The 25245-nt window shown below is 43.6% G+C and overlaps 1 protein-coding gene across 12 annotated transcripts in view; it reads left to right on the forward strand.

The window, feature by feature from the left end:
* Window positions 1-954: 954 nt before the first annotated feature.
* LCA5L (lebercilin LCA5 like) overlaps window positions 955-25245 on the forward strand; it is a 99231-nt gene continuing 74940 nt past the window's right edge. For 6 of the 12 annotated variants that reach the window (XM_079155836.1, XM_079155834.1, XM_079155838.1 and 3 more), the window contains exons 1-3: window positions 1346-1628; window positions 22613-22947; window positions 23436-23582. In XM_079155836.1, coding sequence (XP_079011962.1) covers window positions 1627-1628; window positions 22613-22947; window positions 23436-23582 — 484 coding nt within the window. In that variant the 5' untranslated portion in view covers window positions 1346-1626. Of the gene's footprint in view, window positions 1163-1345; window positions 1629-18102; window positions 18270-21066; window positions 21505-22612; window positions 22948-23435; window positions 23583-25245 lie in introns of those variants that run through there. The other 6 variants (XM_079155844.1, XM_079155843.1, XM_079155840.1 and 3 more) reach the window with 5 other exon arrangements.

Raw genomic sequence — 25245 nt, forward strand, 5'->3', positions numbered from 1 at the left:
GGACTGAGAAAGGGATGGTGATGTGGAGATAAGCTTTGTCCCAGCCCAAGCCTACCCAAGTGGAATTAAACAGCCTATGTGAAAAGGAATAGCCACAGCTCCTTCCGCATAAATACCAAATGCAAGAATTCTAAAGGGGAAATGTGATGTACTTGGCTACCTAAATACCAAAATACATTGTAACAAAGTTACTTGACAACCTGGAGTAAACACATGCAACATGTATCACAGAAGGAACTTTCGTACGTCTCAAGTTCCTCCAAGTCAGTATCTACAGGATGAACATCACGTTCAAAACGGGCCCCGGTCCTGAACGCGGAGGCCCGTGCCTGCAGTCCCAGCTACTGGGGAGGCTGAGGCAAGGGGGTCGCTGGAGCCCAGGAGCTCGGGCCAGCGGGCAACCCTGGCAGAGCCGCCTGAAGACAAGCGGGCGAGCGGGGGGCGCGGGAGGAATGTGAGCTCGGATCCGGCCAGGTCGGTGCTCCTTTCCGGAAATCAATAAATAAGGACGACTTTCTTAAAAAAATCTATCCTTCTACTGACGAGGAAGTGAGTACGATTAAATGGGCAGGAGTTAAAAACCAACAGTAATCCCACCACCCGGGTGGGCTGAGTTTCTCCTTGTCCTCGTCTGTCCGTCCTGAATTCTCTACACCGAAACGCGTGGTGTCGCGATCAGAGACACCCATCCGAGTGAGAGGAAGCTGACAAGGACACGCGCCGGGTCACCGCCTCCGCAGGGCGCAGGCGTCTGCCTCGCGGAGCCGCGCGCTGAGCCCAGGTCCCGAGACCCGGCGGCAAGCGGCAGAGGCCCGAGCGCGAGCACGAGCGCCTGGCCCCTCGCGCCGTTAGGCGCGGACGCAGGGCCCGGGCGCCGCGCTGGAACGGAGGACGCTGCTCCAGCGAGTCCCCGCTAACTCCTCTGCTGGGAGAAGACGCGCCCAGCGGCCGCCCGGCGCGCAACGCCGCGCAACGCCGCGCAACGCCAGCCCCGCCCCCGCTGCCGCCGCAGCCGCTGCGTGGGCGGCCCCGAGTGCGCATGCGTTTCCCCGCTCCGCCTGCGAGTCCGGTCATCCCAGGGGGCATCGCGCGGTTTCCACGGCGACGCGCCGGCGCCCAAGAGAGGCTGGGTTGGCGCAGCCGCAGGAGCCGCGGGAAACAGGTAACTGCCTGCAGCTGTCGCCTGTCGCCCGCCCCAGGCGCCTGCCGAGCTCTTCCCGGTCCCTGCCGGGCCGGCCTCGAGCGCCGCTCCGCTGGTAACGTAGCCAGGCGCCGCCGTTTCCTTCTGCAAAGCGCGGCGGGTGGGCGGCCGCCGCCCCTACCCGGAAAGAGCGACCTGCGCCGGCAGGCCTCCGCCTCCCTGCACGCGCCTTCGCTTGTTTGCGGTTTCCCTCCGACCTTGCCGCCCTCGCCCCTGCCCGTGAGCCTCTGCAGCCTTGGAAAAGGCCTCTCGGTCTTCGTCCTCCCCGCGCTCAGTCTAGGGCTCTGTGCACAAGTTCCCGGAAGGCTCTAACGTTTCGGTGCCACAGTCATGACAACACTGAGTTCTTCCAGGCCAGCTTTTCACGGGCTGGACGTGACCTTGAGCCTGTTTTCTGCCGACGCTCCCTAGACGACTGCATCCACATGTAAGAGCCGCTGAGCCCCGAATGCTCACTAACCCTAGCCCTTCCCCTGAAGGTGACACTGGTGCACCCAGCAGCCTACGGTGACCCTAGGTAGGTGTCTAAGGAGTCCCTGAGGCTGTAGATCCAAGACAACTCCTGATCGCTCTCCAACCCTGCTCCACCACGCTCTTGAGCCAGCCAGCCCTCACCAGAAACTCCCTTCAGGTTGTCCAAGCCTTGGTGCCTTCCTCCTTCAGTGCATCCTTCTAGACGTACTTAGAAAAAAGGCACAGTCCTGCCATTTCTCCAACACTCACTGCCACCACCCTACTCCGGGCCACTGTCACCTGGTGCTTGCATTTCAATAACCTTGTAATTGGTTTCCTGGCTTCTGCCCTTCCCTACTTGATTATAGGCAGTCATGTTAGTTTCCCTTTCTTGGTTATTTCATGTGAACAAATTTTTCAAAGGATTATATTAATTTTATACTTCTCATAGATAAAAATGTATTCTTAGTATGTGCTTAGAGAATTACAGCTGTTAAACCAGGTAGACAAGACTGCATAAGCACTGTACTGTTAACAAGCTACAAATTGAAAGATGCCCTATCGCTTTCTTAAAGGAACAAATATGACAGTGTCCCTGGAACCTCACTAGGGTAAGAACCTCACTGCAGGGAAGAACAAAAGACTCCAAGCCTTCCTCCAAGTGAGAAAAAAAGGAGCCATGTAGGAATTAAAGCTCTGTTCCCTACTCTTTTTTTTTTTTTTAAGGGAAGCATTAAAGAGGCAAACTGAGATGGAGACAAATGATCATCCCTGTGCTGATTATTTTGATAGTTCGGTACCTGGGTGCTGGTACCCTAGTCAGTCAAAGATGACAATCATCAATGTGACAAGTCCCTGCCTTCAGGGAGCTAATGGCCCCTATGAACCTGTACCCTTACCAATCTTTTAAACTCCCAAACCCCTTTTTTTCCCATCAAGTAAAACCCCAATTCACTAAGAGTTGGTTGCGATTAGTTGAGGGACCAAAGGCGGTCGCGTATCACAAGCCTGCACTCTAGCAAATCTCGTCTCACACAACCCACCTTGTGCAGTCACTTCACAGAGAAACTTTGGGCTGTCAGGAGACCCTCAATCTCCAGCCACAAAACTGCAAACACTACTACATCCCTATCCATCTCCCCCCTATCCAAGGCAACTCCCTTCACTGGCCAGAGCCCCCATGGTGTGAGGTGTCTATTCTCTCCAGTGTAATCACCTCATCCACCTCAATTGGCTTTATGCTATTTACTCACCCCGATCCCCGTCCCCTCACCCAGGGCTTTTAAATGTTCAAGTCTCCTATCACAAAAGAGAGAAAAAGAAGTCCTTTACTCCACATTCCCTTTCAATTTCCAATTATTGTTTAGTCCTTCATCCCTTTGGACAGGTCCACTAATTAAGGAATTGCCATATTCAGTACATCTTGCACCTATTCAGATCTATCTTCAGCCCCCTCCACTCAGGCTCCCATCCTCATCCTTATGCAGGGGGCCGGGGAGAACCTCTGATGAGACATTTGCAGGCTTTGTCATGCTCAGTCTCTGAGCGGCTTTTGACACTGCCCCCCCCCCCATCCTCTTGACACACTCCCCCGCCTCTGCATGCTCCGCCCCCCCTGCCCCTGCTCTTCTTGCTGCCATCCTGGCTCACACTCCTCTTCCAGGCTCGGAAGTACTGGAGTTCCTCATACTCCTCGTCTGTTCTCCCTGTTCCCCTAGACTTTGACAGTAGGCATAAATCCATGCCCACAGCCTTAAATGGCAGCTGTGTGCTCTTGACACCCAACTTTCTTCACAGAAAGGCCTCTTCTGAGCTAGACCAATACGTCCAGCTAGCTGAATGATACTGCCTCTTAACATCACTCAGACCTTCAGCTCAACAGCCGCAGGACCGAACAGTATCCCACCGTCCAGCCCCAGCTGGAACCTCTTCCTCTGTCAGCCAGGTTCCTCCTTGGCCTTTCGCTGGACCCCAGCAGGCAGTCCTGGTGATGTCACCGGGGCATTTTTTTAAGTACCTTTATTTATTTATTTTTATGTGGTGCTGAGGATAAACCCAGTGCCCCACACGTGCTAGGAAAGTGCTCTCCTGCTGACCCACAGCCCAGCCCCGTACTGGGCATCATCCTCCTGCCTTCATCATCACCAGCACCTCAGTCCACGCTGCCTCCTTGTGTTGGTCTGCTCTCCATAACTAACAAGTACCTGTGGTAATGTAGAGAAAGGCTTATTTTGGCTCACAGTTTTTGGAGGCCTCAGTCTATGGCTGGTTGACCCCTTACCTTTGAACCTGTGGCAAGGTAGCACATCACAGCAGGAAGCACGTGGTGGAGCCTCTTGCTTCACCTGGACTGGGGATTGTTCTGGATCCAGACTTGAACACACCTTCATTCAGCTTCTGCAGGCCTCTGGCTGGTCCCCTTACCCTTGTGACCTTCCTCATTTCTGTCCTTCACACTGCATCCAGAGCAGCCTCTGCCAGAGGCATAACCGTCACGCCAGCCCTCCTGGTGTTCCTCTAGTTTACTGCCGGCTTCCCTTCACCTTGGAACACATGATCCAGATATGCATGGCCTTCCCAAGGCCCCGTAGCCACCCACCCGCTGCCTCATCAGGAACCAGGAGCCACTGGCCCTTCTACTGGACCTCAGCCACATGGGCGTCCTGCACCCTTAAGGCTTTACCACTGTCCTCCTGCCCCTCATCCCCTCCTCCTAGTTAGTGCCCACTGACTTCCTGTCCCAACTCAGCGCTTCCATGGGGGTCCCTCCTTGGGTTGCTTGTCCGGATCCAGTTTGTTACACAACCTGACAGAACTGTATCTCCTTTAATGTAGAAGTCACTGCTATCACGAGCGTCTGTCAACATATAAACCCCTGTTGGTGTTGTCTTCGTCCTGGTGTCCCCACCCTGCACGCAGCTCCTGGCACAGCGAGTGCTCAATATGTGTTGAAAGAATGTATGAGAAATGGTACATTTCTGGTATTTTAACACAATTTTATTGAAATAGAATAAAAATTCTAGTAAAAAAAAAAGTAAACATTGAAAATTTTTAAATGTGGTCACAGGGGAGCTAAAAATCAGCACCTCTGTGGTTGGAAAGCCCTGGGAAAATCCAAATTAAATCTTCCTTTGGGCAGAGCAGCCCATGGCATTTTTCACCACTTGGGGGAAGTAGAGAGGCACAGTTTTTATCCTAAAGGCGCAGCTTTGAGGTGTCAGTCTGGTAATGAATTGAGGCTTTTTGTCAAAAATAAAATGTCTAAAATTGTTAAATGACCAAAACCCACCTCACAGTCTATGACCATCCAGTCGTTGAACACGACTCATTTTCATGTCATCAGCTTGAATTGCTGGTAAATCCAGTTCGGTTTCACCTGAGGATTTGAGTGCTAGACTGGGCCTTAGGAGCCACTGGGCAAATCAGCTGATTTTTCACCTTAGCCACTTGAGTCCAAATAGCTGGAGCACTGGTGGAGCGAGGAAGAGGACTCAGTTCAAACTTCGCTGTGTCGACTTCTAGAGTGACCAGAGATCTAAAGCAGAAAACCAGGACACACAATCTTAAAAGTAGATGTGTTTGACATGGTGTCCTTGAAAACTAGTACCAACTTCATAGGCTGAGGGAAGAGCTTTCTGTCCATTCAGCATTCTGCCTGACTTTGTATCAGGGTGCACATGAAGGAGTTCAGGCCTTTCTTTTGTAGGAAAACCCTAAACTTAGGTCTGGTTGATGTTTCCCCTGCCCACATTCAGGTGTGCTCCTGGCGGGGAGGCCACAGAAACGACTGTGCCCTTCTAAGCACCCAGGGACATGTCCCACCACAGTGTCTGCAGGGTTTCTTCACAACGTCACTGTCTTCCCTTTACATTTGACTAGTATTGGGGGATGGGATGTCCTAATATTATGGCAGATCCTGCTCTTTGTCCGCTCACATTCACTGACCTTCATTATCCATTGGCAGCTCCTGCCTGTGTGTGTGTCCTCTGTAGAAGTTGTCAAATAGTGATTATATTTCCACTCTTGTACAGGTGTTAGTTTTGCTGTAGCACAAGACAGCTTTCTCACTTACTCATTTATGTCAGTGTCAACTCATGTAGAGTGAAACAGACATTATGACCTCATGTGCACATATGACTGCATGACCAATGTGATCCTGCAATATGTATAATCAGAAAAATGAGAGATTACACTCCATTTATGTATGATCTATCAAAATGTACAAATGCATTCTACTGTCATGTACACCTAATTAGAACAAATAAAATTTAAGAATTTTTAAAATAAATAAAGGTATTGTGCCCATCTACAACTAAAAATGAATAATTAATTAATTAAAAGATAGTGTACCAAGCCAGGCGCAATGGCACATGCCTGTAAATTCCAGTAACTCCAGAGGCTGAGGCAGGAGGATTGCAAGTTCAAGGCCAGCCTCAGCAATGTAATAAGGCCCTAAGCAATTTAGTGAAACTCTGTCTCAAAAAGTAACAAATAAAAGAGACTGGGGATGGAGCTCAGTGGTAAAGCACCCCTGGGTTTAATCCTTAGTATAAAAAAAAAAAAAAAAATACTGTCCCAAAGCATTATAATCACCTTCTTTTTTAACTTCTTATAATAGTGTGTCTTATTTATATCTTAATAGCCTGTTTTTAGTCATTTTAATTCATGATGTTTTTCAAAGCACCTGTATTAGTTCCCTATTGCTGCTATAACAAATCATCACAAACACAGTGCCTTAAAGTAAAATATATTTATTCTCTTGAAATTATGGAGGTCCAAAGTCTGAAATATCTTAAGATTCTAGCTGGACTGGCTCCTTCTGGAGGCTCCTGGGGAGAGTCCGATCCCTTACCTTTGCTAACTTCTAGAAAAGTCATGTTCTTTGACCTGTGACCCTTTATTCCATCTTCAAAGCTGGTAGCATAGTGTCTTCTGTCTCTGCCTCTTCTTCGTCACAGGGCTACCTAACTCTGACTCCCCGAGTCCCTCTTACAAAAGCCCACATGGTTGTATCAGGTCACATGTCTAATTCAGGAAAAGTTTCCTACCCAAGTTCTTGAAATTGATCGCAACTGCATAGTCACTTTTCCTACATATAGTAACAGGCTCTGGGGATATGGATATCCTTAGGGGACCATTAATCAGCCCATCAGAACCATATGAAAGTTTTAAACTTCAAAAATGGGACTTAACTCCTTTCGTTATGGAAGGCAATGAGCAGCATGTAGACACAGATTAGAATTAACGTGTCTTGGAGATCCTTACATATGCATGTCCATAAACAGAAATGGGCTTTATTCCCATGGTTTTAGACTGTGCAATCTCAGTTAATAGTCACAGTTACCACAACATGTTTTGCCTAATTCTTTAACTTTTGCCATTCTGATAGATGAAAAATGGAATCTGGTTGTTTTAATTTGTGTTAACTTATGGGTAAGCTAAAACATCTTTTTTCTGTATTTCTTGGTTGTCTGCATTTCTGTAACACACTTGTTCTGTAGTGTGTTTCAGAAGAACGAATTTCAGTATGTGATGCTTAATCTGCCAACCTCAGTCCTTCCAAAATGAGATCCAGTGCCGACCAGTTGTACCCAGAGGGTCCTCCTTTTCTTGTTTTATGTTGTTTCCAGACAAGTAGCCCATAATCCACTCTACTTTTGTTCTATTTTACACTGGAAAGAAAGAACAGTCAGATGAACTACAGGATCTTTTGTGCTGCCTCTAACATTTTGAAAAGCACCACTCAGTATAACTTCTTCAGACCTTACTTCAGCATAAGCATGGGATAAGTACAATCAAGATGATGATTATTATTATTTCCCAATCAACTGCCAATAGTCGATTCAGTTTAATAGAGGAAAAGCCTTGGTGTGTGAAGTATAAAACAATTCATAATGCAAATGAGTTTATATGAATTAATACTGCTTCAGAACTTTTGTTCTTATAAAAATATGTTTCTTTATGAAATAGTAGCACTTTCCTTTTGTAATATCATTTTAGGTTTTTTGAAATATATTCTATCTTTTAAAAGAGACCAAAATATTTCAAAAAATACTACCCTGGAAACTTTCTAAATTCTGCAGTGTGATGAACCCTGTGCTCAGAACATACAGTTTATCCTCAGACATCTTAGGGAAGTTTGAGTAAGAACAACAGGTGTGCAGGAATTCATTTTACAACATCTTAACAGATGCTTTCTTTTGACAGCCTTAATCCAAAAGCAGGGTGGAAACATCTGACTGTAGTATTCAAGCGTGATCCAGACGTACCCCTGGACCTAGAGCACTCTTCTCTCGTGTTCTATAATAAGCGAACACAGCACAGGAGCTTACTGTTTTCGTAAGCAGCCATCCCTTCATCATGGTGCATTCCAGAAAAACACATCATCAACCCGGTCAGATGTTTTCATCAGGGCAGTGGAGAAATGGACCTCATTTAATATCCTGAAGGCAGAAGTTTGCCTTCATGACCCCAGGGCTCAGCAGACACTGAATAAATGTTCTTTAACTTAACATGTTAATTAATTAACTACTAAGAACTTTGGGTGGTTGACCCAAGACAGGTTTTTCCATTATGTGCTACATAATCAGAACTCCATTTATGTGTAATTGCAGGCATTTTATTGATAACTGTAGCAAGTAGTCCATCTGTATAAACACAGACACTTTAAAACAGTTTAGTTACCTTAAAAGTATACCAATAGGTTAGGCCTGATACTAGTCATCCATCAATTTTTAGCAGATCAGTGAGAAAACTGGTACTTAATAGATTGAATATTCCAGAGAGCTACTCGATATATGTATTCTGTGTACTTATTACTAACTATAGTCACAGCCAAAAATCAAATTTGGTTTTTCTTTGGTTTACATCACAGATAATGTGTCTCAGGCTGAGTTCCATGAATAAGGTGAACTCTCATGGGACAGCCTGGGGAGCCCAAAAAGACCAGGTTCAGGTCACAGGTAGAAATTTTACAGAAGTTTTGGGGTCCCAGAAATTCCAGAAAGCTAAGAGTGTTCTGTTTCTTTGGCAGGTATGATGTATGTTAAGGCCAAGTACAGATGCTCCTGAACCTGCAGTGGACTGTGTTCCAATACACCCAAAAATGCACTTAATATACCTGACCTACCTAGCCCAGCCTACTTTAAATGTGCACAGAATACTTACATTAGCCTGCGGTTGGGCAAATCATCTAACACAGAACCTGTGTTATAACAAGGTTCTGAATAACGTGATTTATTGAATACTTGTATCAAGAAAAATTGCTGGCAAGACTGTACACTGTGGGGTATTGAGTGTTTGCTTGTTTGAGTAGGAGCTGCAGCTCGCTGCCGGCGTTGTTGAGAGTCCTGTAGCCCACGAAAAGATCAGAATTCCAACTGCAGTTTATGCTGAATCCATGTGGATTGCAGTCCACCTTAAAGTCAAAAAATGTAAATTGAACCACTGGCAATCGGGAACATCCAGTTTTTTTTTTAATTTTGGAAACTGAAATGCCTTAATAAGATTTACCTGGGTTTATCATCTATGCCTGTATGATAATTACCCCCAGACTTAAAACCATTTAATACAATAGTGTGGTTGGCCACCACTCAAAAAAATATTTTGATAACTTCATTATTTGTTAAAATTAATTGATTAGAGATGGAGAAAATATAGCATTACACAGATTGTTTTCAAAAATTAGGTAAATAAACATTCTAGAAAGCACCTTTTTTTTTTTTTTTTTTTTTTTTTTTTTTCTTTTGCAGTGCTGGGGATTGAACCCAGGGCCTTGTGCTTGCCAGGCAAGCAATCTACCAACTGAGCTACATCCCCAGCCCTAGGAAGCACCTTTTAACCTAAGTGAACTAGGTCTTTTGTTCATCCGTTTTTCTGCAAGATCACTGCTAACTGTAGCCTCCCGTGGTCCACACAGAAGTCTTCTGTTCTGCAAGTTTCTCTCCAGTTTTCAAATGAACACTCACTGATTGGAAAACAACAGACATCTATTATGCCACGGGTCCCAGGCACGGCGAGGTCCTGCTGCTCAGGATGTCTCCTAAGACTGAAATCAGGAATCAGTGGGGGCTGCAGTTACCTGAGCACTCATCTGGGAGAAGGTCCAAACTCAAGCCCCCTCAAATGGTTGCTGGCAGGACTCTGTACCTCACAGGCTGTTAGACAGGCTCGCTTCCTCACTGGCTATTGGCCGAAGCCTCTGTTTCTTGCCCTGTGTCCATGAGTCAGCTGTGTTAGTGAGTCAGCATGGTAGTTGGCTTCCATCAGTGTGAGCAAATGAGACAAAAAGGGCGATTAAGACAGCAACGGGAGGGCTGGGGTTGTGGCGCAGTGCTAGAGTGCTTGCCTCGCATGCGTGGGGCATTCCCCAGCACCACATAAACAAATAAAGACATTGTGTCCATCTACAACTAAAAAACTTAAAAAATTAAAAAAAAAAAAAAAAAGACAGCAATGGGAGTCTTTTAGTTACCTAATGTTGGAAGTGAAATCAAGTCAAATCAATGGGAGGAGATCCCATAAAGGCATGAGAAGGAGGAAGGGTCACTGGGACCTGCCTTCCAAGCTGCCTACCACACGGTGTGCATTCCCAGCAGTGTCAGAAAAGTGAAGCCAGCGTGACTTGTGCCCTGACATTCCTCTGGAGATGCTGGACCACCCAAAACTTTAGGGAAGGAAAAGTGACCTGACATTATGTAGAGGAATCACTGGACCCCAGGTGATCCTGGCCATCCAGAAGTGGGTGGGGTGCTGCTTCTACTGCTGGTTAGAATAATCAGCCAGGAAACCATTAGACTGGACTGGCTAAGGCCCTGGGTCGCTACCTAAGCAAACCAAAGCCTACCTCGGCTGCATTTCTCAGAAATGACAAGTGTCAAAGAAAATGAGCGACTTTAACAACTGCCACCCAGCTGCTACTTAGGACCTTTCCAACCAAATAGTCCAAATAAGACAAGTCGGTAACTAATCCACTGTTTTCTTTGTTGTTGCCTCATTCACTTTGTAAAAGGCTTTTCTTTAAGCCCTCTAGCAGTGACCCCAAATGAAAAGCATAGCTGGCTTCTGCTTGATTCGTGAGTTGATGTTCAGTTTTTGTTTTCTCCCAGTACTGGGGGTTGAACCCAGGAGCACTCTACCACTGAGCTACATCCCAGCCCTTTTTCTTAAGTTTTGAGACAAAGTCTCACTAAATTCCTAAGGCTGGCCTCAAACTTGCAATTCTCCTGCCTCAGTCTCTGGAGTCCCTGGGACTCCAAGCATGCACCATCGCCCCGGCTTCAATTTAATTTTTAAAAATATTTTTTTTAGTTGTAGATGGACATAATATCATATCTGTTTGTTTATTTTTATGTGTGCTGAGGATTGAACCCAGTACCTCACACATGAGAGGCAAATGCTCTTTGCTGAGCTACAGCCCCAGCCCAATGTTTAACACTTTTGAGAAGCAACTGGGAAGCCTTATGGTTTCCAGACAGTGCCTTATCACCCTTCCCTAACCTCGGACACAGTACAGAGTTCACAGAGCTCTCCGTGGCTACAGAAGATTCAGAACTAAAATGCTTGGGAAGGTAAAGAACTGTTTGTTCCCCCACAGCTGCTCCTTGTACTGCCCAGTGGGGGGTCCTCTGCCACAGCGGCCAGAGGTTTTCCAGGTGGGCATCCTGTAGGCCTTCATCGGGTGCCCCAATGACTTTGCTCCTTTCTTGACTCTCCCTCTTACCTGTTCCCTCTCTATCTTTATGTCTTCTCATTTCACATTTTTCCCTGAGATTCATCTTATTCCCGTGAACAGAAGGACCCATCTTCAACCTGATAAAGAACATGTGTAAAAAAGCCGTCGTCAACCGCATCCTTGATGTCAAAGGCCGAGTGCTTTCCTCCAGGAGCCAAAGCAGCCCAAGGACATCGTTCTCACCACTGCCGCTATTCAGCGTGGTCCTGGAGATTCTGCCAGAGCAACCACGTAACACAGAAATAAAAAGGCCGTGTGAAAAGAGAAGAGAACTCGCTCTACTCTCAGATGACACCATCATCTAAGTAGAAAGCCTGATTGAAGCTACAAAAAGAAACCACTAGAACTCATAGCAAGTACAGGGGTATAAGGTTAGTATGCAAATGCCAATTGTATTTCTACATCCTAGCAGCAATCAGAAACTGTAACCAGTACCACTTACAACAGCAACACTGATTACCATCAAAAATAGAAAACACTTAGGGATAAATGTGACAAACGTTGTTTAAGATTTACACACTGAAAACTGCAAAACATTGCTGAAAGAAAGCCAGAGAGACCTAATAAATTGGAGTTGTACTGCATTCACAAATCAGAATTCTCAATATTGACAAAATGCGAGTTCTCCCTAAATTTATCTACAGATTCAACACAATCCCAACCTCAATCCTATTAGACTTTTTTTTTAGGAATTGACAAACTAATTATAATATCCAGATGAAAATTCGAAAGGACCTAAAATAGCCAAAACAACTCTGAAAAAGAAGAACAGATTTGGAAAACTAATATTGCCTGACTTCAAGATTAATTATAAAGCTACAGTAACCAAAAACTAGAGAAATAGATCAGTGCAATAAAATTCATAGGGACATATGTACATATATCAAAAGAGTGAACTGTAGCTGTATATCCTCCCTATAGCTCCTTCCCCCTTTGCACATGCCTGTAATCCCAGCTGAGGCAAGAGGATCACTTGAGCCCAGGAGTTCAAGACCAGCCTGGACAACAGTAAGACCCCATCTCAAGAAAAAAAAAAATTAATAATTATCAACTCAAAATGGATCACAGACTTAAAGTAAAACTTAAAACTATAAAACTTCTAGAAGACAGCAAGAAGAAAAATCTTCGTGACTTCAGGTTATGCAAATTCTTCCTAGGTACAATACCAAAAGTACCATTCATAGAATAACAAATTGATAATTGGGCTTCATGAAAAATTTTTAAATGTCTTCTCTTTAAAATACACTTTTAAGAAAATGAAAAAGCAAGTCTCAGAAACTATTTGCAAAGCATAGATCTGACAAAGGACATCTAGAATTTATGAACAACTCTGAAAATTCAATAACAAAACAATCCAATTTTTTAAATGTGCAATTATTTCACCAAAGATAAAAGAAGGTTGTTATGGTTTGGATATGAGGTGTCCCCTGAAAGCTCCTCAGTTAATGCAGAAATAGTCAGAGGTGAAATGATTGGATTGGATTGGATTGTGAGAGCTAATCAGTCCGTCCTGGTTTGAATGGACTGAGCAAAAACAAGGAAGTGGGTCGCTCAGAATGTGCCCTGGAAGGGTGCGTGCTCCCTGTAGCCCCTTCCCCCTTTGCTCCACCTCTCTGCTTCCTGGCCTCACCAAAAGCCAAGCAGCTTTCCTCCACTGGGCCCTTCCACCAAGATGCATTGGGCCTAGAGGCATAGAGTCAGCCTTCTACAGACTGAGACCTCTGAAACCATGAGCCCCAAATAAACTTTTCTTCCTCTAAGTTGTTTTTGTTAGGTATTTTGGCCAAAGTGACAAGAAAGCTAAATAAAACAGATGGCAAATAAGCACACAAAAAGGTGTCCAACACCATCAGTTACTTGGCAAAGCAAAGCCACAATATCACTACACAAACCTATTAGAAAGGCTAAAGTATACTCATATCAAGTGCTAGCAGGAATGGGGAGCAACTGGAACTTGGGAACTGGTGATGGGAATGTAAAATGGTATGACTACAGTTTGATAGTTTCGTAAAAAGTTAAAAACATACACGTACAATATCATGCAGCCATTATACTCGCAGGTATTAACACTAGGGAAAGTTTCCATGGTGTGGGTCAGCTTTCTGCCACTGTGACAAAATACCTGAGATCATAATTTTTAAGGAGGAAAGGTTTATTTTGACTCACAGTCCTGGAGATTTCAGTCTGCGATTGGTTGTCCTGTTGCTCTTGGGCCTGTGGGAAGGTAGAACATCATGAAGGAAGCTGCTCGCCTTAGGGCTTCCAGGAAGCAAAGGGAGACAGAAAGGAAGGGACTGGGATCCTTTGGGATCTTTTGGGCCTTTGGGAAACATTAAAAATCCAAACTATAGCATCCATACACAAAACTTGTACGTGAATGTTTATAGCAATTTTTTTAATATACGAGAAACATAGATAGCTGAAAGGTCTATACATAGACATATAGATAAACAAATCATGGTTTATGCAAACAACTAGATGGTACTGAGCAATTTTAAAACCTGAATTTTTTTTTTAATACTAGGAAGTGAACACAGGTGTACTTTACACACCAAGCTACATCCCTGTCCTTTATTGTTTTAATTTTTTTTTTAGTTATTTAGGGCCTTGCCAAGTTGCCAAGGCTGGCCTAGAAGTTGCAGTCCTCCTGCCTCAGCCTCCCAAATTGCTGGAACTACAGGTGTGCACCACCACACCTAGCAAAAAATAAACTGTTAGTACACATAGTAATATGTTGAATCTCTAGTTAGGCGGACTTAAAGAAACCAAATAGAAGTACATATGGTATGATTTCATTGTTATAAAACTAGGAAATGCAAACTAATCTATGCAAACATCCAGTTGCCCAGCATGGGGATGAGGAGCTGGAGTGACAGCAGAGAGGAGTCACCGAGAGGTTCAGGAAGCAGGAAGTCATGATAAGGCCACTCTCTTGGTTGTGATTATAGTTTCATGAGGTGTGAGTACCACTGTGTGTACATATGTCTGATACAATAAATCACTCTAAATATGTGCAGTTTATTAAATTTCATTTATACCTCAGTAAAAGGGGGTTTTCTTCAATTAAAAGCTAATTTCATTGCAGACTGAAGAATTTGTTTTCTTATAAAATGTGTTGGCCAAAGAAATTTATCTGTTGGATAGATTAAAAGTGATGAAATGTTGCAGGGCATGGTGGTGCACACCTGTAATCCCAGGGCTCAGGAGGCCGTGATGGGAGGACCATGGGTTCAAAGCCAGCCTCAGCAAAAGTGAGATGCTAAGCAACTCAGACCCTGTCTCTAAATAAAATACAAAATTGGGCTGGAGCTGGGGCTCAGTGGTAGGGTGCTTTCCTAGCATGTATGAGGCACTGGGTTCAATTCTCGGCACCACATATAAATAAATGAAAAAAATAAAGGTCTATCAACATCTTAAAAAATATTTTTTTTAAAATTCCCTGTACCCCCCCAAAAAAAAAAATTATCAAATGTTGATGATTCACCTACTGCATTCCCTTAAGTGCTGGTATCATTGCATTGAAATGCTTACTGTGAAGCCTTATTTTTCTTATGACCTCACCTTGTCAAAGACTATGCCATTAGTAGTAAAAGAGAGCAATTGTCTTTCAATCATTCTAGCAAAAAGAGGCATAATACATTTACCTAAAATCTGGTTTTAGTGACACTAGCATTAATTAGTTCTGATAAGTCCCTGGGCCAGCCAGGCCACATGCTATTGTCACCAACTATAGATACATTCTTCCAAAACAATATAGTATGTTAATATGCCATCTAAAGTGATTATGATGACTCTTAGCCATTTCCCCAAAGTTCAGTTTCTTCGAATATGGATTGAAATTATAGGTTTTGATTTTTAAATATTTGTGCCAATGCATTATAACACAGTGATAAATTGGTGAACACAGCAATTAATTTCAAGTTGCTTACAGTATTTTTTCCATGAGATAGATTAGGTTATAATAGTGATCAAGAGCAGAATGATTGCCTCATATCAGGTTTTATAAATTTAATGAAAGTAGGCCAATGGTACATCATCTAGAAAATTTGTGGAAATAAAGAATTCTCTACCCACCATCCATCTAACAAAGAAAAAGAAAATGTCTTTATAAAGAAAATGTCTTTATAGTAGGGTTCTGCTTTGGGCTCATCTTGAGGAAATTACCTGTAGCATTAGGTAAAGTGAGTCAGAAAGATTGAGGACAATTTTGCTAGACATCTCCTTGTTAGGACATTTTTAACTATACAGTTTTTTTCAAGCATTTTAAAGAGTTCCTAACTCCTTGCTATGCAGATCCTGCAAAATGCAGAGACCCACAGGAGACAGTACTTCCTGGGACGTCCACAGAGGCTTCTGACCGCAGACCCAGGTGGGAGGGCAGCAGTGCCCTTGGCCCACCGCCGAATTCCAGCTGAGTCACAAGACTTGCCCTCGGGCACCTTTTCATCTGGATTAGGAGTGAGATTGTATATGGAGTCTTGTTTTTCAAGTCTTATGATTATTCATCCCAATGGATTTCCATTTGAATATTGTCCTTTCTCCCCGTTGTATCAATCTTTATAGACAAAGAGATGAGGATGGCTAGCTCTTTACTGTGTCAAACATGGAGCAACCAAAGCCCATCTTGTCCCTCAGACAGCATGTGAGTCAGAGGGAATCCTTTTAAAAATAGTCGCAGTGGGATACAGTCAGGGCTGTGTCTGTCACTTCAGTGTCGCTCCTATGTCTCATCCAGAGTTACACTGAAAGATGAAGGGAGAAGTGACTGTTTTCAAGATAGTCTAGAATTTGGAACACTAGAGTGGAGATCAACTAAAGAACATAGTCATTGGTAATTCCCTTAGGTTCATCACAAATATTGCACAGTTTACATTTTAAGGTTGCAGCAAGCAAATGTATGGGGTCAAATTATGCGTTTTTTTGGGGGTCCAGAAGTATGGTGCAGTGAAAAGAACTTTCAAGGCAAGCAGACCTGGGTTCAAAACTCGATTCTGCCACTTACTAGCTTTGTGACTGTGGATAAGTTAGTTAACTTTCCAAGCCTTACGTTCCACATCTATGGAGCCAATAATACCTTGCTGGGTGTGGTGGCACATGCCTGCAATCCCAGCAACTTGGGAGGCTAGGGAGGAGGACTGCACGTTTGAGGCCAGTCTCAGCAACCCAACAAGGACTTAAGCAACTTAGCAAGACAGTCTCGAAATAAAAAATTAAAAGGGCTGGGGATGTAGCTCTGTGGAAAGTGCCTTTAGGTTCAATCCTCAATACCAAAAAAGAGCCAGGCCCTCATCATGATTAGATAAGCTAACTTGTGAGACTTCTGTAGGCATAGTCGATGGGATGTGGAAATACTGAAACAGCTCTGTGCTAGCCTGGAGTACCTCAGGGACAAGACACGCGTTCTCAGTCAAATGGGATTGTTCCAGGGGCCGTCCCTGGGACAACAGTCGATAGGAAAGCAGACTGAGTCTTGGTGGCATCTCTCACATGAAGACACCAGCAATGTCCTTGGCGGCCCTTGTGTTTGTCCCAGAATTACTCCTCCATCTGGGAAACTAGTATTTGTTGATGCTTACTCTGCATGGGTATTTTCACAAACACTCTCTCATTTCCCCCTGTAATGCCCCTGTGAATTTGGTGGTGTAAGAAACATTTTTCAGAGGGCCAAAGCCCTTTTGACAGACAGACAGACCCAGGTCCAACAAAGTCTCTCTGCCTTTAAATTGTCCATCATCTTCTATTTCATCACACTCCCCACCACGGGGGAGGTGTTGGGCAGTTTGTGAGTATAGCATGAAAAATACTCTTGAATTAATAAGATGCTGGTGTGAAAAAGACTATGTGTGCATGTGTGGGTTGCTGGAGATTGAACCCAGGGCCTTGTGAATGCTAAGTATGTTCTCTACCCCCGAGCCTCACCCCAGGTCCAGGGACACTTCCCTCACTCTGAAGCGTGGAAGGAGGGAGTCTTCATGAGGCTTTTGCCAAAACTAGCTCATGGCACTAACAACGGGCCAGAAACCAAATGCTTCTTGCAGATTACCAACAATTGTTGGATAACTTGGATTTATCAAGATGGAAAAGAACAGAGTCAGGGGTTAAGGTCCTGAGCAAGAGGGGTGGGCAAGAACAGCTTCCAGGGACAAAGTCAGGCAAGGCTTTGAGGGCTAAGCTGGCATCGTTAGTTCTTTAAGGTACTAACATCTGGGATTCTTCTTATTCCAGATGCGAAGGGTCATGAATCAGGAACCTTGCCTCTGCCCGCCCTCTGCCCACTGCCACATGGCAAAATGTTGGCTGGGAAGAGAACTCCTTTGAGTTAGGGTTGTGTGATGGTCCCCCATGTACTGTCCACTGCTGAATGAAAAAGCCCTGGAGAGCCTGGACGGCCACTTAACCTTTGACCTCACCTGAGCCTTCTCCCTCTGTGCTGCAAGGAATGGATGACATGAAAGCAGTTTGCACAACATATAAGCACTAGTGAGATACTAAGCACAAGGTTAATGTTACAGATAAGAGGACTTGGGCTGAGTTCTTTGTAGAGGGAGATTGTGAACGGTGCAATGTGTGTCATCAGCAGAGAAGGCAAGTCAAACAGGCAGCAAAAAGCAGAATATGATTTAGGAAGAAATCTCCCAGTAGAGAGCGAGATTTAATTTCTGTTGGAAAGGCTCTACTGCCAGCTAATTTCTCTTTTGCTTTCTCGATAACACAGGAGAATTGAGAATCAAATGAAAAGATCATCCTTTCAAAGTCCCAGAGGATGGATTTGTTGGTTTCAATCTGCTGTTGAGGTAGTTGCCATGACCCGCAAGTGGCTTTACCCTGCCTTACCTCGGGCACTTTATGAAGACGTGCAGGACCCTCTGCTGCTTAACTGAGGTAACCTCCTGTGTGACTTCCACTTCCTTCCATTTAAATTCTCACTTAGACAACTAAGAGAGTACATTGAAAGTATTGGAAGTGTGTGTCCTTTGGAACCCACTCTTTCTTTATTGTCAGGGACGAGGGCTCAGCTGCTGTGAGCAGCTGTCTTGAGCCAGGTGGGAGCTGGACTTGGTGATCAGGGAGACAACTTTCATGTGAAACCTTTGGGTTCTTAGGAAGAGTGTATGCCACCAGGTCTGTCAAGAGCAGCCAGGCCTAGGAGACGTGTGGGAGAGTGTGTGAAACAATAGGAGGGACAGTGTCCCAGCCTGTGTGCCACACAGATGACAGTTCAACCAGTACCAAGGAGTAATGTCAATATAAACTACAAGTTGGGCGTGGTGGCACACGCCTCTAATCCCAGAGGCTTGGAAGGCTGAGGCTGAAGGATCACAAGTTCAAAGCCACCCTCAGCAATTTAGTAAGGTCCTAAGCAACTTAGCGACTCCTTGTTTCTAAGTAAAAAATAAAGAGGGCTGGGATGTTGCTCAGTGATGAAATGCCCTTGGGTTCCATCCCTGGTACAAAATAAATTTTTTTAACTGAAAAAACAAAAGCTACAAGTCAGATGCTGCAACGTCCTTGTCCACAAAATGCTAGAATGCTAGCAGTGGAAACTGAGGACTTGTTTTAGCTCCACAGATCCTGAAGCGACTGCGAGGGTTGCTCTGGGGAATAATTTGCTGGCCCAAAACATTCTGGATCTACAAATGAAGAACTACCGTGATAACTCAGGTTTCAAGCAGAGGATATATGTTTCTTGATTGCTCACTGTCTAGAGCCTACCATCGCCATTTGCCTGCCTCTTGCCTGTCCATCACCTGCCTTTCACCTACCCATCACCCACCACCCAAGGTTCACCTCCCGATCATCCGACAGCAGCCAGCAGACTGACCGCATACCGCCAGTGGAGCGCCAGCTGCCTGCTGTTGCCTGGAAGTTCAGTCACAGTACCCGCAGGTTTGGTTACACGTGATGCCACCATTTTAGACAACAGCCAGGACCTGTAGGACCCCTGGCTGGCCTGACTGAGCCCCACCTCCAGAATCCCTCAGCCCAACCGACCACTCCCTGCCTCCAGGACCCCTGGACCTACTAACTGCTCCCCGCTGCTAGGACCCCCATTTCGACTGACTGTGCCCCACCCTCCAGGATCCCACAACCAGACTGACCACACCCCGAGCTGCAGCTCCCCATTTGCCAACACATTTGGAAGCCAGAGTGGCCATCTTGGATAATCCTGGAAGCGGAAGCTCCCATCTTTAGGTGGGGCAAATCTCATCCTGAGACACCTGCTGGGCACTGGAAGCTCATTGTCAGGTACCTCTCATGTATCAGGCTACTGAAGACTGGGAGGTTTGAATACTATATGACTGTTATAGTGTAGTTTTTTTTTTTCTCCTTATTGAAAATTTTTAAGTTTTTATTTCTTTACTTTTCTTGCTCTCTTTTCCTTTTATTTAGCTGTTCCCTCAGAGTCTCTTTCTCCCTTTTTGCATGCTAACAACCAACTTCTTTTGATTACACTCTCACTCCTTCTATGATCTAGAACTTCTATATATTCTTCTCTTATCCCATTAACAGCTACATCCTACACCCCTCCCTATCCTTTTTGTCCTCCATTAGAAACTGCAGACCTTATTGCAAATCTATTTGTTATACTGGTAGATAATAATTGAATTCATTCTGTTTATTATGACAATATTGTTAACATCCTCTTAGGAGCTATTTGGTTTAGGGTGGCATATTGTCTGAACTGGGCACTGCTAATATTGATCTCCCCCTTAAAGAAAAAGTTTTATAACCCTATAGGGGGAAAACTGCAATACCCCAGATCTGCACTGCTAGAGGGGAAGATACATGAACATGAGAAAACAAGGGAAGAAAATGATCCAAACAAACCTAGATTCTATATTAATAGAATCCAGTAACAGTATGGTAGAAGAAGTGTCAGAAAAGGACTTCGGATTATACATGATTAAAATTATTTGTGAAGCAAAGGATGAGATAAGAGAGCAAATGCAGGCAATGAATGATCACTCCAATAAGCAGTTGAAAGAGTAGCTGCAGGAAGCAAAAGATCATTTCAACAGAGAGATAGAGATTCTCAAAAAAAAAAAAAAAAAAAAACAGAAATCCTTGAAATAAAGGAAACAATAAACCAAATTAAAAAAACTCACTGGAAAGTATCGCCAACAGACTAGACCACTTGGAAGACAGAACCTCAGACAATGAAGACAAAATATTTAATCTTGAAAATAAAGTCGCCCAAACAGAGAAGATGGTAAGAAATCATGAACAGAATCTCCAAGAACTATGGGACATCATGAAAAGACCAAATTTAAGAATTATTGGGATTGAGGAAGGCACAGAGATACAAACCAAAGGAATGAACAACCTATTCAATGAAATAATAGCAGAAAATTTCCCAAGCCTGAAGAATGAAATGGAAAATCAGCTACAAGAGGCTTACAGAACACCAAATGCACACAATCACAACAGGTCCACACCAAGGCACATTATAATGAAAATGCCTAACATACAAAATAAAGATGGGATTTTGAAGGCTGTGAGAGAAAAGCATCAGATTATATATGGGGGAAACCAATATGGATATCAGCAGATTTCTCAGCCCAGACTCTAAAAGGCCTGAAACAACATATTTCAAGCTCTGAAAGAACATGGTTGCCAACCAAGAATCCTATACCCAGCAAAACTAACAACCAAGAATCCTATACCCAGCAAAACTAACCTTCAGATTTGAAGATGAAATAAAACCCTTCCATGATAAACAAAAGTTAAAAGAATTTACAAATACAAAGCCTGCACTACAGAATATTCTCAACAAAATATTCCAAGAGGAGAAAATGAAAAACAACAATGTAGGTCAGTAAAGGGTGGAACTACCTTAAAGGAAAAACTTTTTAAGGAGAAACCAATTAAAAACCAAAAATAAGCCCAAATGTCTGGGAATACAAATCATATCTCAATAATAACCCTGAATATCAATGGCCTAAATTAATCAATCAAAAGACATAGACTGGCAGATTGGATTAAAAAGAAAGACCCAACAATATGCTGCTTTCAATAGACTCATCTCATTGATAAGAAGAACTACTATGTTTCAACCACTTTAAATTGTACTCAATTTGAAACAAATCCACCCTAAGTGAAAGCAGTACAATACCAGGTAGGTCTTGATTAGTTTTTCAGTCATGGCCTTTGGTTACAAGGTCCTTTAACCAATATGTGATATCATATGCCCCTTATTAGAATTTAGGATCACACCATCAAACTGTGTTTTCATTTTTATCTGTTAAACATTTTTCTTTGGAGTCTACTCTACTATTCAATTCCCAAATAAGATTTGAGTTTTCACATTAAAAGTTCATTTTGATTTTCCCAAATCCATTATTTATATGTTTGGTTTTTGGTGCAGATGAAAGCATGCTCAGTTCTTTATTAGAGAAATGTATGTTTTCCATTTGTGTACTTCCTTCACAGAAATTCTAATTCCTACATGATCCTCCCTTGAAAACATGCATGTTTTCCTGAATTGCTTCCTTTGTCATCTTATAGTATATAATCATGGGAATCATATTCATGCTATGTTAGGCTAAATGAAGCATAGAAAGGAAAGTAAATTTCCTGAGTTAAAACATAAACTCCTAATCAGTATATCAAGTTTATATCACTAGATTATTACTATTAGTAATACTACTCTTGATTTTAGAATATATACTACTCTATAAAACTAGAAGAACAGAAAGGCAACATGTATCCCATTTGTTTACAATAAAAAAAAAAAAAAAACTAGAAGATTAATTACATTGTGCTCCACATGTTTAATCTCAAAAGTATGTGATCTCATCATTAGTAAATGAAAGTGAACATCTCCATAAATATGTCTGAATGTCAAGAGCTGTATTTCACGCCAGTTGGCCAGACTTACAGAGAACAGTCATTTTCTTCAGTTCTAATCAAGGCAAAAATACCCAACAAATAACCAGCCTCTAGAAACAAGATGTCATTCAGTAATTCATAAATAATTGTTAATGTTGTCCCCCAAATATGATTCTATCTCATATCACTTGTGAATGTTTCCAAAACTTGGTTTCAGGATCTTATATGTTATGTAGAAATAACACGAAAACCAAACTGAAATTCTTCTGGAGAATACTTCAAAATAATGCCTTGTTTCATGTCATAATTACTCATATAGTTAAATAAAACATAGTAAAGCATGGTTCATTTTCATGTCAATAGTCATGGATTCAAAAATACGTTTATATCACTAGGTTGTCTCTGATGTCTTTGGCTGATACAACAAAAGTGCATACGGAAGAGCATCTCCCCAGCATGGCCCTGGAAGACAGCAGGAGGCCTGCAGAGTGCAGAAGCCCGGGCCCCGATGGCTTGTCCTGGAACGGCAGGGCTTCGGACGGGAGCGTGGACTACAGCAGATCTCAGTGCTCCTGCAGGAGCCTGAGCTCCCACTACGACTATTCGGAAGACTTCGTCTCTGAATGTTCAGAAGCCGCCGCCAGCAGGAATTATTTAGGGCAATCTCTGGAAAAAGAAAAGAAGGAGGAGAAGAAAAAGCATAATGCTTCTAAAACCACCCAGCCTACAGGTAAGAGGCAAGCTTTCTCAGCCGAGGCTGGATTCCTGGTTATAATGATGTCGTTAACATGCTAGTATTTTGAGAGGTCCATATTCTGTTTTGCTAACTTTCCATATTGTAAATGTGTATTGTACATAAACTTTTATGGAAGGAAATAGGAAACAAAGAAATTAAGGATAATTACAAAATAATAGAAAGGTTTAGCCAGGCACTGTGGTGCACGCCTATAATCCCAGTAGCAAGAGAGGCTGAAGCAGAAAGATCACAAGTTCAAAGTCAGCCTCAGCAATTTAGAGAGGCCCTAAGCAACTTAGAGAGACCCTATCTCAAAATAAAAAATAAAAAGGGGTCAGTGGTTAAGCTCCCCTGGGTTCAATCCCCAATATCAATAATAATAATAATAATAATAATAATAATAGAAAGTTCTAAAATGTGAAGTCTCGTCCTCATGTGGCTTAGCCTGCCGGGGCCGACTAGTGAGGCTGGTCCCTTTTCAGTCAACAGGTGGCCTTGCTACAGAGGACCACAGTACTTGGATCTCACTGGCTTCTTGCCTCTCATCTCAGCTGAAGAGTCCAGGTTTGAACTGCCAATGAAATGCAAATGCCTGTCTCAACACGCCAAGAGGACGGTCGCCAAGACTGGTGAGCGTAGTGGCAAAAACAGTCTTTTGAACCAGAAAGGTTCAAAAGGCTGCTGTTAGTGCCATTTCCTTGTAGACTGCACAAGTACCAGCTCCGTCAACTCCTGCCATCCCAGCTGGAATCAGCCATGCGGCGGCTCTGCCCCTGCACCGCTGCCCAGGCTTGCCTTACTTTTTCCCGCTTGCGTTCCTCCCGCAGGAGCAGCTGGGGCTTTGTCACTCTGGCCATCAGTGCACCCTGGCCGACAGCTGGAAGCACTTAATTGGGAGCCTACAACTTGGGGGGCTCCTCTGCCACTGCCTCACTTGCCCAGTCCCTTCCTCCCCAGCCTGCTATTACCAGGTGTGACCTGGGTCCTCCCTGCCACTTCAGGACATCCAGACTCTTCAGTCACCTGCTTCCCAGCTAGAGAGCAGGGATTCTTCAAGAATCCCTTATTTTTTTCAAATCTTTGTGCATTTGTTAACTTTTCCAGGGAGAAGGACCCATAGACTTCACCAGATACCCAAGAGGCTAAAACTCCCTTCTTAAGAGAGGAGGGAATGGGCCCCCCAGGCCCACTGAGACCTGAGCAGAAGAGGGAAAGCCTGCTTCCCACTCTCGTGGTGCGGCTCTGTCACAGAAGTCTGTTTATGGTATTTGGGGAAGAGAGAGCACAAAAGGACACCATGGTGGGCCCTGCCATTACACGACCTTCACCCACATTACAAATCTCTGAAAACCCAACCTCTGTACCAAGGGCTTATGATAAGGGACCCTAGATTTATATACTGTATTTTACATCAATTCTAAGCTTTTAAGGGACTATTCAGGAATGCAATTGGCATCCATAAAACTTTCTATAAGAAACTGCACCTTATAATTTAGCTTTTTAAAATTGATTTCTTGTTTGTTTATTCTGTAAATATATATTGAGTGAATATAATATGCTGAAGATACCAGTTCATAAACTGAAAGCAACATGAATCGGTTCATTCACTTCACAGGAGACCAGAATCCTGAATTCCATCGTCCAGTAGAGCAAAAGGTTGACTCTTACTTGGGTGTCATTTCATGTTTATTTGATATTTAGTTATGTTTTAAACAAATCTTACATGTGTCTTTAAGCCCTGAGGACCCTGGCACCAGAACAGGAGGGGCTGGGTTGTGACTCAGTGGCAGAGCGCTCGCCTAGCACGTGTGAGGCGCGGGGTTCCATCCTCAGCACCACATGTAAATAAATAAAATAAAGGTCTTGTGTCCACCTACAACTAAAAAGAATATCTAAGAAAAGAACTGAAAACACTAATTGTAAGTTAAAGTCTTGTCCCAGAGTGATAAAGTATTTTTTTGGTGGTTTCTTTTATTCTCCTATTCCCATACACTTGTGTTTTGCAAGTGTTTGCCAAAGTGATTTAAACAGCAAGTAATTTGTTCCACTCTAGGGAAATACAATTCTAACTGAGGGCAAAGAGGCTTACCGTTTTATTAGCCAGGGTGGTCCCTTCCACAGGGAAGGTTCAGTGTCAGTTAAGTTTTCTGATATTAAAAGTGGATCTCTGACTCTTGAAGGGTGGTACCATTGGATTAGAATCATCAGTGTTTCCCAAATAAGAGAATTGAGGAAAGCAAATTTTATGGCAGAAAAACATTCCTTAGGAAAAATCTTGAGACTGAAGTGAGA

This window comes from Sciurus vulgaris (genome assembly GCF_902686455.1).
Source record: "Sciurus vulgaris genome assembly, chromosome: 10".
Lineage (NCBI taxonomy): Eukaryota > Metazoa > Chordata > Mammalia > Rodentia > Sciuridae > Sciurus > Sciurus vulgaris.